Here is a 12,366-nt window from a genome sequence, read left to right on the forward strand (position 1 = left end):
GCCAAAATATATTTGGTAACTTCTGTAGACATCCAAAATGGGGTGGGGGTTAAAATTAGTAGGGAAAAAAAACTATTTCATAAACAGTCATATATATCTTTTTGTTGTGGTATAGTCTTAATTTTCATTTAGATGTCTTGAAAAGGTCTTAAAAAGTCTTTAAATTTGCACTTGGAAAATGTGCAGATACCCTGAGAAAGACCGTTGGTTAGCTAGCTCATTTAAAATATCCTAAACTTTTTTTGACCCTGCCTTTAAAAAAAATCGGAATCGAGAATCGTTAGGAACCGGAATCGAAATAAGAAATCGGAATTGGAATCGGAATCGTTCAAATTGAAACGATACCCAACCCTATTACCCATACATCTACTGCAACTTAAGCACGTGACAACTTGGTCGTTTGTTTGACAGTTTTTACTCTTTTGTTTTTCAAAATCCAGCGCGAAATTAAACACTTGCTATAGCAACGATAGTCTGTAGAGTAGCCTTATGTTTGATGAAGGGATTTCCTTAATGTTAAAGAATAATTTGGCCCTTGCTGCTAAAACGATGCACAAATTATTATTATTTTTTTCATATTCACTCAGACTTGGAACAAAATAGGCCCAGTTCATTGATATGTAGGCCTATTTTGTTCTTGTAGGCTATATGAGAAAAGGCCAAGATTGTCTTAAGCACTGTTTTATTTTATTTCGGTATTGTCTTACCTCAACAATAGGCTACAGCTCCTTGAAAACAATCAGATATAACTCTATAAAATCTATAAAAATGTATTTTTATGTTGTATTTGGCTGCTGTGTTTGACTGAAATGTAGACTATTCTTTTTTCATTTCAATACAGTATATGATACAAACCTCAGTTTAGATAATCATATTCACACATTTGTTTTTGCCTAATTGACATGACCATGATAATTGATAATATAAAATTAATGTGCACCTTAAGCAAATAATAAAAAAAAAAAAAAAATCTTTCAGAATGCTTTCCATTCTTCAACTGCATCGAATCGCATCGCATCGAATCGTACTGAATCGTTTTTTATGAACATGTATCATTTCTTGTATCGAATCGTGCCCATGTATCTAGATGTGAATCGTATCGTCTTTTACATGAGAGATTCACACCCCTAATACACACACACATATATATACATACTAAGGCTGGGCGATATATCGATATAAAAGATATATCGATATATTTTAAAATGTGATATGGAATTAGACCATATCGCATATATCGATATAGTTCAAATTTGCGCCGTGATCCTTACTCCACGCAAGCTGCTGACCGGAGCTCTCTGCACCGCTCCCCGCCCCTCCTCTTTCATGCACAGAAGGGGCAGGAAGAGACACTCTGGCACTCTTCAAGAAACATGGAGAAAGCAACAATGTCTGAGCATGCAGAGGGGAGTCTCTTGGTTAGTAAAAGAAAAAGTAGTAGCTCAATAATTTGGAGATGGTTTGGATAACAAAACCACGCTATATGTAGGGAGTGCCATAAGTACGTTGCAGCCATTGTAAAGCAATTTGCAAAAGATTCACTGAACAAAAATGTTGATGTGGTACATGAAAATTTAGCTAAAAATGTGGAGAATGTAATGCAATCAAGCATTTTGGGCGATGTGGAGTGACAAGCCGGCAGCAGATTAAATGCCCACGAGAGAGAAAAAGATGCGTTTTAAAAAGACGTGCACAGACCAGTTTTAATAGGACGTGCAGACCAAAGCTGCAGCAAGCAGGTGATATTTAGACATTTATTTCACAAAACAGACAGATGTAACTGGACACATAGAGTCCAAAAATATTGAGAATTCTACAGGGAATGTTAATGAAGACGGAGGAGTGAATAGTGGCAAGAGGCAAGCCGAAGGCTGCTGACGAGTGCCCGCGCTAATTGTGAAGCAATTTACAAAAGATTCACTGAACAAAAATGCTGATGTGGTACATGAAAATTTAGCTAAAAATGTGGAGAATGCAATGCAATCAAGCATTTTGGACGATATATTGGCACAAGCTAGCAGCAGAACAATTGCTCGGCTGGCCACCTCCGAGAGCGAGAGAAAAAATATGCGTATAGCCTAAATTTCAGAGCGGGATTGCGGGTATTGCGCATAAGTTATTAAGTATTGAGCATAATAATACAAGTCCCACAACTCCATCATAATGAGAGAAATTCCCACACATGTTACAGCGCTGTCTGATAACGTTAATCTAATAACGGAGCGCCTGAATGCGGGACTATTGACTGGACGGACCAACTCTGACTTCAATTGAACCCCATGCAGAGACACACACACGCGCGCATGGACCACTTTGCCTCTCTCTCTCCCTCTCTCATCGCTGAAGTCAAATTATAGCTTGGGAGGTGCTTCTACATCAACCGCGATCGACAGGAAAGGAAAACAAACGTTTAGCATGACCGCCTATACGCGAGAGACCATGGATGTGTTCTCCATTTGAGGAACGTTATAATCGATTGCGGACGTGAACAGACAGATACAGACACGGACCGCATAGTAGGCCTACTTTCAAATATTAGCCTACATGGCAGTGAGTTTTGTTTTCAAATGTTTTCATGCATGTCTAGATAACGGATGAGGAATGTTTAGGAGACAGACTATTGTAAATCTTCAAATTATGGCTGGGGTCTTTTTTATTTAAGCGCATGCGCAAAGCACAGCACCTTTACTGTATTTGGGGCATGGCTTACTGTTTGATTATATTGCTAAATATCAGGACTGATGACCACTGAAATCTGTGGGGTATTTGATGGTTCACTATTAAGTTTCATGTATGATAGGGTGTTGGGATTTCCATCCGCTTATTGCGAGATAAGGCATCCACTTTCATTTATTCATGGAACGTGAGGTGCTGAAATAGAAACCTTATTCAGCCTAAATTTATTTATTTATTTAATTAAGCATGATTTACTTTTTTATAAAATTCGTGGGCTGATGCCTGGCAGCAACAATTGTGTTTAAATGTAGGTTACTGCTTCAGCCTCTGGCAAGCAGGGGCGGCATACAGCAACGTGTCAGAGAATCATGGTGTAAGACAATGACTTTTCATTGGCAACAATATTAAACCAACCAACAATATAAAATATTAAGAAGAGCTCTTTTATGAGTTAAATTGAAACAAAACTATTACTGGCCTTTATTTGTCCGAATCTGAGGCCCAAACAGAATCCTGGCCATACCGGTAATTTGAGGATTTAGGTATGCACGTGTGTTTCAGGCATAGCGCAACCACTAATCTCTGACAAAGTGCACAGAACTTGTGCATTTGAGAGCGCTCTCTCGCGGCTAGACAGTAATGTTTCATGTAGGGTTCATGTCAGTTAATATGAATTAACATTTAAAAGCATGTTCAATTATATATTTTTTCATATATAAGTCGCACCTGACTATAAGTCGCAGGGCCAGGCAAACTATGAAAAAAGTGTGACTTATAATCTGGAAAATACGGTACTCATATTTGACTGGTTTGTTTTGGATGAACTAGAGTGGTGGACACCGAAATTTTGATGATTGGTCCTGTCTCAACTTTTCTGACTCATTTTGAATCGCCTTTGACTGCTCAGAGTGGTTGCCAACAGGCATTCTGTAGTAGGCTACTCAAACATGTCCTAAAACAACCCTTAACATTCGTTTTCAAAACTGCGCAACTCACCGAGTGGTTAGTAGTGTTCGTTGATTATTAAAAGCATATTGGCACAATGTATGATTTCCAGCCGTCTTATTTGCTTTAGTGGAACTATTTATTCAGACATCTCACAACCGCGTATAAACTTCCGCTCAATATTTGAACCTGAAGCAGTAATATCAACGTGCAATGAGTCTTCCAACAGAAATCAGTGGGATTTTACAAAATGCCAAATAAAAACATGACAGAAACTGTATTTTGCTACGCTACTTGTTTAGGAACATCAACTAACACCACTAATCACTCGGTGAGTTGCACAGTTTTGAAAACAAACGTTAAGGGTTGTTTTAGGACATGTTTGAGTAGCCTACTACAGTATGCCTGTTGGCAACCACTCTGAGTAGTCAAAGGCGATTCAAAACGAGTCAGAAAGGTCGAGACAGGACCAATCGTAAAAATGTTGTTGTCCACCACTCTAGTTCATCCAAAACAAACCAGAAAAGGGACACAAAGTGCTAAATACTGGAATTTTCCTTCAACTACATCATTTACACATCAGTTTACTTACTGCAGTTTCTGTAGTTTACATTCTGGATTCTCCAGTAGAGCAGAGATGTGCTTCACTCCTGAGTCTCCAAGTTCATTCTTACTCAGATCCAGCTCTATCAGGTGTGAGGGGTTTGATGTGAGAGCTTTAGACAGATGAACACAGCCTTCTTCTCCTATGTTGTTGCTATGAAGCCTGTAGGAAGAGAGGGTGGGGTGGGGTGAGTGGCATCCATTACTGACTCCATATGTAGAATTACGACACGGCAGAAAATGAAGACTTCAGAGTATTCTGATTGTTCAGCTCTCCTTGATGATGCACCTGTAGGAAAACATTCTTCTCATTAATAAACTGGAAATTAAATATTGGTGATTGTTGAAAATATGAACGTTTTAATGTTTTTTCTTCTAAATTAAACAATGTATCAATATTCATTACTTTACTGTTGTTCTCCCTACTAGTGCATAGGACTGTTCTTCCTTTTCACTGAATTGTAAGACTTAGAAACCCCATGCACACAAAGAAACTAAATGAACACACACACACACACACACACTTCTGGATGGAGTTTTGTATGAGATGTATGCTGCAGTCTTCAGAGCATGGTCCTGTTAGTGATCCAATGAGAGAGAGGGGGGTCAAACAGGCCGTCAGAGACAGAGAGGAGAAAGAGAAACATTCTGTGTGCTAAACTCAGATGCAAATGCTACTAAAGGTTTCTGGAAGACACAGCTGGTACTATCAATGTGTATTTTCCTTAAGTGCATGTTACAGTAAAGCTGTGATGTATAGAATATGTACATCTATACTGGAATTTCCTGTGCTGTCATTGTGACTATTAAGTTATGCTTTTTAACTACATCATACACTCATCAGTTTACTTACTGCAGTTTCTGTAGTTTACAGTCTGGATTCTCCAGTGGAGCAGAGATATGCTTCACTCCTGAGTCTCCTAGATCATTCTTACTCAGATTCAGCTCTATCAGGTGTGAGGGGTTTGATGTGAGAGCTTTAGTCAGATGAGCACAGCCTTCTTCTCTTATGTTGTTGTAATAAAGCCTGTAGGGAGAGAGGGTGGGGTGGGGTGAGTGGCATCCATTACTGACTCCATATGTAGAATTATGACACGGCAGAAAATGAAGACTTCAGAGTATTCTGATTGTTCAGCTCTCCTTGATGATGTACCTATAGGAAAACATTCATTAAATATAGCCGCAAGCGGCAATGGCGGGCCCGAGCACCTGCGGGCCGCAACCCGTGACATGTCGGAATCCAACAAAGCACCGACGTGGTGCGTTTGTGAAATGTACATATTTGATGCGTGTGCTATTTGTTTTTTTATTTTATTTTCTGCCACATGTACTTGCTTGGCCAGGTGGGGGCGCAATGCAAGGCAGGCCCATTGGGTGTCATCATAATCATAATATATATTAACCTGAGAAATTTCAGACCATTCATTTTAAGCAAAGAACATTTCTGATACACTTTTTGGTTGGCCAGATGGTGGCGCTATGTTAGGCATGGAAATTAGACATGTGAATATCATCACAATAATGATATCCAAAATTTGTGTAAACTTTCAGATCAATCACATTGTCCATTTCTGGCACATTTCCTGCTTGGCCAGGTGGTGGCGCTATGGCAGGCAGGCCCATTGGGTGTCTGGATATCAACATAATCATAATATCTATTAATCTGAGAAGTTTCAGACCATTTATTCAAAGCATAGAGCATTTCTGGCACATTTCCGGCTTGGCCAGATGGTGGCGCTATGCTAGGCCTGTGAATTATGCATGTGAATATCATCACAATATTGACATCCAATATTTTATAAAGTTTTAGATCAATCACTTAAGGCATTGTCCATTTCTGGCACATTTCCTGCTTGGCCAGGTGGTGGCGCTATGCCAGGCAGGCCCATTGGGTGTCTGGATATCATCATAATCATGATATCTATTAACCTGAGAAGTTTCAGACCATTCATTCAATGCACTGTGATTTATGAAACATTTCCTGTTTATGTGGTGAGATATTAAAATCATATCAAATACATTACAACATTCAAAAATCCATTCACAATTTAACATCAGCGACATCTTGGCATAATGTTTGCCAAATTTCAAATGAATCTGACAAACCGTCTAGGAGGAGTATGTTCAAATTGATCATGTGAAATCAGCATAATTGCCATTCTTTCTGTTGCCAGTTGGTGGCGCTATGCCAAACATGCATTATGGGCATGTGAATATTATCATTAACATGGTCTTTAATGACCTGTGAAATTTAAAACATTTCAAGCCATGCATGGTGAATTATGACACATTTATTGTTTATGTGGAAGGGTATTAAAATTAACAATTTCGCCATTTTGTCAAATTACAACATATCAAAAAAAGGCTTCACAATTTAGAATCAGGAACATCTCGGCGTCATGTATACCAACTTTGTCATGAATCGGATCAACCGTCTAGGAGGAGTACGTTAAAATTGATCATGTCCACAACCCACAAATTCTCAATTACCTCACTTCCTGTGGGCGTGGCTAATGGCATGTTAATACAAAAGTTGTTTGTTTTTGGGAGTTACATACACCCCCCAAATGTGGTGTGTGTATCTAAAACTATATGCCAACCACAAGTCACTGTGATGTAAGGGGGCGCTATGGAGTTCCTGGGCAACGCCCAGTGCCAAGCTTTTTTACCTAGCTGCTTTGTGTGACACCTGATGTGTGTGTCAAATTTCAAGACTTTTCGACCATGTTAACTACCTCAAAATATTTGCCAACCACAGAATCAGTCACCTAAGGGGGCGCTAGCGAGTCCTTGGGCCACGCCCGGGGTCAAGTTCTTGTACCTAACTGCGTTGCGTGACACCTGACGTGTGTGCCAAATTTCAAGAGTATTCGACCATGTGAACTACCTCAAAAACAGAACAGCAAAAAAGTAGAATAACAATAATAATAAAAATAATAATCCTTACAAAAACAATAGGGCCTTGCGCCCTTCGGTGCTCGGGCCCTAATAATAATAATAAATATAGCCGCAAGCGGCAATGGCGGGCCCGAGCACCTGCGGGCCGCAACCCGTGACATTTCAGAATCCAACAAAGCACTGACGTGGTGCATTTGTAAAATGTACATATTTGATGCGTGTGCTATTTGTTTTTGCATGTTATTTTCTGGCACATTTACTTGCTTGGCCAGGTGGGGGCGCAATGCAAGGCAGGCCCATTGTGTGTCATCATAATCATAATATAAATTAACCTGAGAAATTTCAGATTTTTCATTTTAAGCAAAGAACAGATACACTTTTTGGCCAGATGGTGGCGCTATATTAGGCATTTGAATTACACATGTGAATATAATCACAATAATGATATCCAATATTTTGCAAAGTTTCAGATAAACCAATATTGGCATTACCAATTTCTGGCACATTTTCCTGCTTAGCCAGGTGGTGGCGCTATGCCAGGCAGGCCCATAGGGTCTCTGGATATCATCAAAATCATAATATCTATTAACCTGAAAAGTTTCAGACCATTTATTCAAAGCATAGAGCATTTCTGGCACATTTCCTGCTTGGCCAGAAGGTGGCGCTATGTTAGGCCTGTGAATTACGCATGTGAATATCATCACAATAATGATATCCAATATTTTATAAAGTTTCAGATCAATCACTTAAGGCATTGTACATTTCTGGCACATTTCCTGCTTGGCCAGGTGGTGGCGCTATGCCAGGGAGGCCCATTGGGTGTCTGGATATCATCATAATCATGATATCTATTAACCTGAGAAGTTTCAGACCATTCATTCAATGCACTGTGATTTATGACACATTTCCTGTTTATGTGGTGAGATATTAAAATCATATCAAATATATTACAACATTCAAAAATCCATTCACAATTTAACATCAGCGACATCTTGGCATAATGTTTGCCAAATTTCAAATGAATCTGGCAAACCGTCTAGGAGGAGTATGTTCAAATTGATCATGTGACATCAGTATAATTGTCATTCTTTCTGTTGCCAGTTGGTGGCGCTATGCCAAACATGCATTATGGGCATGTGAATATTATCATTAACATGGTCTTCAATGACATGTGAAATTTAAAACATTTCAAGCCATGCATGGTGAATTATGACACATTTATTGTTTATGTGGAAGGGTATTAAAATGAATAATTTTGCCATTTCGTCAAATTACAACATATCGAAAAAAAACTTCACAATTTATAATCAGGAACATCTCGGCATCATGTATACCAACTTTGACATGAATCGGATCAACCGTCTAGGAGGAGTACGTTAAAATTGATCATGTCCACAACGCACAAAATCTCAATTACCTCATTTCCTGTGGGCGTGGCTAATGGCATGTTAATGCAAAAGTTGTTTGTTTTTGGGAGTTACATACACCCACCAAATTTGGTGTGTGTATCTAAAACTATATGCCAACCACAAGTCACTGTGACGTAAGGGGGCGCTATGGAGTTCCTGGGCAACGCCCGGTGCCAAGCTTTTATCCCTGTCTATTCACTGTACCACTTGATGTGTGTGCAAAATTTCATGCGTTTTCGATTATGTTAACCACCTCAAAATATTTGCCAACCACGGGATCAGTCACCTAAGGGGGCGCTAGCGAGTCCCTGGGCCACGCCCGGGGTCAAGCTCTTGTACCTAACTGCGATGCATGACACCTGACGTGTGTGCCAAATTTCAAGAGGTTTCGACCATGTTAACCACCTCAAAAACAGGAAAGCAAAAAAGTGGAATAACAATAATAAATATAGCCGCAAGCGGCAATGGCGGGCCCGAGCACCTGCGGGCCGCAACCCGTGTCATGTCGGAATCCAACAAAGCACCGACGTGGTGCGTTTGTGAAATGTACATATTTGATGCGTGTGCTATTTGTTTTTGTATTTTATTTTCTGCCACATTTACTCGCTTGGCCAGGTGGGGGCGTAATGCAAGGCAGGCCCATTGCGTGTCATCATAATCATAATATATATTAACCTGAGAAATTTCAGACCATTCATTTTAAGCAAAGAACATTTCTGATACACTTTTTGGTTGGCCAGATGGTGGCGCTATGTTAGGCATGAAAATTACACATGTGAATATCATCACAATAATGATATCCTAAATGTTTGTAAACTTTCAGATCAATAACTTAAGGCATTGTCCATTTCTGGCACATTTACTGCTTGACCAGGTGGTGGCGCTATGCCAGGCAGGCCCATTGGGTGTCTGGATATCATCATAATCATAATATCTATTAACCTGAAAAGTTTCAGACCATTGATTCAAAGCATAGAGCATTTCTGGCACATTTCCTGCTTGGCCAGAAGGTGGCGCTATGCTAGGCCTGTGAATTACAAATGTGAATATCATCACAATAATGATATCTGATATGTTATAAAGTTTCAGATCAATCACTTAAGGCATTGTCCATTTCTGACACATTTCCTCCTTGGCCAGGTGGTGGCGCTATGCCAGGCAGGCCCATTGGGTGTCTGGATATCATCATAATCATGATATCTATTAACCTGAAAAGTTTCAGACCATTCATTCAATGCACTGTGATTTATGACACATTTACTGTTTATGTGGTGAGATATTAAAATCATATCAAATATATAATTTATCAAAAATCCCTTCACAATTTAACATCAGCGACATCTTGGCATAATGTTTGCCAAATTTCAAATGAATCTGACAAACCGTCTAGGAGGAGTATGTTCAAATTGATCATGTGGCATCAGTATAATTGTCATTCTTTCTGTTGCCAGTTGGTGGCGCTATGCCAAACATGCATTATGGGCATGTGAATATTATCATTAACATGGCCTTCAATGACCTGTGAAATTTAAAACATTTCAAGCCATGCATGGTGAATTATGACACATTTATTGTTTATGTGGAAGGGTATTAAAATTAATAATTTCGGCATTTCGTCAAATTACAACATATCAAAAAAAACCTTCACAATTTATAATCAGGAACATCTCGGCATCATGTATACCAACTTTGACATGAATCGGATCAACCGTCTAGGGGGAGTACGTTAAAATTTATCATGTCCACAACGCACAAAATCTCAATTACCTCACTTCCTGTGGGCGTGGCTAATGCATTGTACATACGAAAGTCGTTCATCTTGGGGAGATACAGACACCTACCAAATTTGGTGTGTGTAACTGAAAGTATATGCCCACCACGGGATCAGTCATCTAAGGGGGCGTAAGGGGGCGCTAGCGAGTCTCTGGGCCATGCCCGGGGCCAAGCTTTTTTACCTAGCTGCTTTGTGTGACACCTGATGTGTGTGCCAAATTTCAAGACTTTTCGATTATGTTAACCACCTCAAAATATTTGCCAACCACGGGATCAGTCACCTAAGGGGGCGCTAGCGAGTCCCTGGGCCACGCCCGGGGTCAAGCTCTTGTACCTAACTGCGATGCGTGACACCTGACGTGTGTGCCAAATTTCAAGAGTTTTTGACCATGTTAACCACCTCAAAAACAGGAAAGCAAAAAAGTGGAATAACAATAATAATACAGAAATATAGCCGCAAGCGGCAATGGCGGGCCCGAGCACCTGCGGGCCGCAACCCGTGACATGTCGGAATCCAACAAAGCACCGACGTGGTGCGTTTGTGAAATGTACATATTTGATGCGTCTGCTATTTGTTTTTGTATTTTATTTTCTGCCACATGTACTTGCTTGGTCAGGTGGGGGTGCAATGCAAGGCAGGCCCATTGGGTGGGCCTGCCTTGCATCATAATCATAATATATATTAACCTGAGAAATTTCAGACCATTCATTTTAAGCAAAGAACATTTCTGATACACTTTTTGGTTGGCCAGATTGTGGCGCTATGTTAGGCATGGAAATTACACATGTGAATATCATCACAGTAATGATATTCAATTTTTTGTAAACGCTCAGATCAATCACTTAAGGCATTGTCCATTTCTGGCACATTTCCTGCTTGACCAGGTGGTGGCGCTATGCCAGGCAGGCCCATTGGGTGTCTGGATATCATCATAATCATAATATCTATTAACCTGAGAAGTTTCAGACCATTTATTCAAAGCATAGAGCATTTCTGGCACATTTCCTGCTTGGCCAGATGGTGGCGCTATGCTAGGCCTGTGAATTACGAATGTGAATATCATCACAATAATGATGTCTGATATTTTATAAAGTTTCAGATCAATCACTTAAGGCATTGTCCATTTCTGGCACATTTCCTGCTTGGCCAGGTGGTGGCGCTATGTCAGGCATGCCCATTGGGTGTCTGGATATCATCATAATCATGATATCTATTAACCTGAGAAGTTTCAGACCATTCATTCAATGCACTGTGATTTATGACACATTTCCTGTTTATGTGGTGAGATATTAAAATCATATCAAATATATTACAACATTCCAAAATCCATTCACAATTTAACATCAGCGACATCTTGGCATAATGTTTGCCAAATTTCAAATGAATCTGACAAACCGTCTAGGAGGAGTATGTTCAAATTGATCATGTGACATCAGTATAATTGTCATTCTTTCTGTTGCCAGTTGGTGGCGCTATGCCAAACATGCATTATGGGCATGTGAATATTATCATTAACATGGTCTTCAATGACCTGTGAAATTTAAAACATTTCAAGCCATGCATGGTGAAATATGACACATTTATTGTTTATGTGGAAGGGTATTAAAATTAATAATTTCGCCATTTCGTCAAATTACAACATATCAAAAAAAAACTTCACAATTTATAATCAGGAACATCTCGGCATCATGTATACCAACTTTGACATGAATCGGATCAACCGTCTAGGAGGAGTACGTTAAAATTGATCATGTCCACAAAGCACAAAATCTCAATTACCTCACTTCCTGTGGGCGTGGCTAATGGCATGTTAATACAAAAGTTGTTTGTTTTTGGGAGTTACATACACCCACCAAATTTGGTGTGTGTATCTAAAACTATATGCCAACCACAAGTCACTGTGACGTAAGGGGGCGCTATGGAGTTCCTGGGCAACGCCCGGTGCCAAGTTTTTATCCCTGTCTATTCACTGTACCACTTGATGTGTGTGCTAAATTTCATGCGTTTTCGACTATGTTAACCACCTCAAAATATTTGCCAACCACGAGATCAGTCACATAA

At 39.7% G+C, this 12,366-nt stretch overlaps 1 protein-coding gene across 2 annotated transcripts in view; it reads right to left on the reverse strand.

The window, feature by feature from the left end:
* LOC143132392 (uncharacterized) overlaps positions 1–12,366 on the reverse strand; it is a 151,276-nt gene that overhangs the window by 47,365 nt on the left and 91,545 nt on the right. For both annotated transcript variants that reach the window (XM_076291874.1, XM_076291873.1), the window contains 2 exons: positions 5,078–5,251; positions 4,214–4,387 (listed from right to left, as the gene is read on the reverse strand). In XM_076291874.1, coding sequence (XP_076147989.1) covers positions 4,214–4,387; positions 5,078–5,251 — 348 coding nt within the window. The remainder of the gene's footprint in view (positions 1–4,213; positions 4,388–5,077; positions 5,252–12,366) is intronic.

Source organism: Alosa pseudoharengus, unplaced genomic scaffold (assembly GCF_046254945.1).
Source record: "Alosa pseudoharengus isolate Yale_2024_CS ecotype anadromous, Long Island Sound unplaced genomic scaffold, YU_APseudo_1.1 YU_APseudo_1.1_scf_19, whole genome shotgun sequence".
NCBI lineage: Eukaryota > Metazoa > Chordata > Actinopteri > Clupeiformes > Clupeidae > Alosa > Alosa pseudoharengus.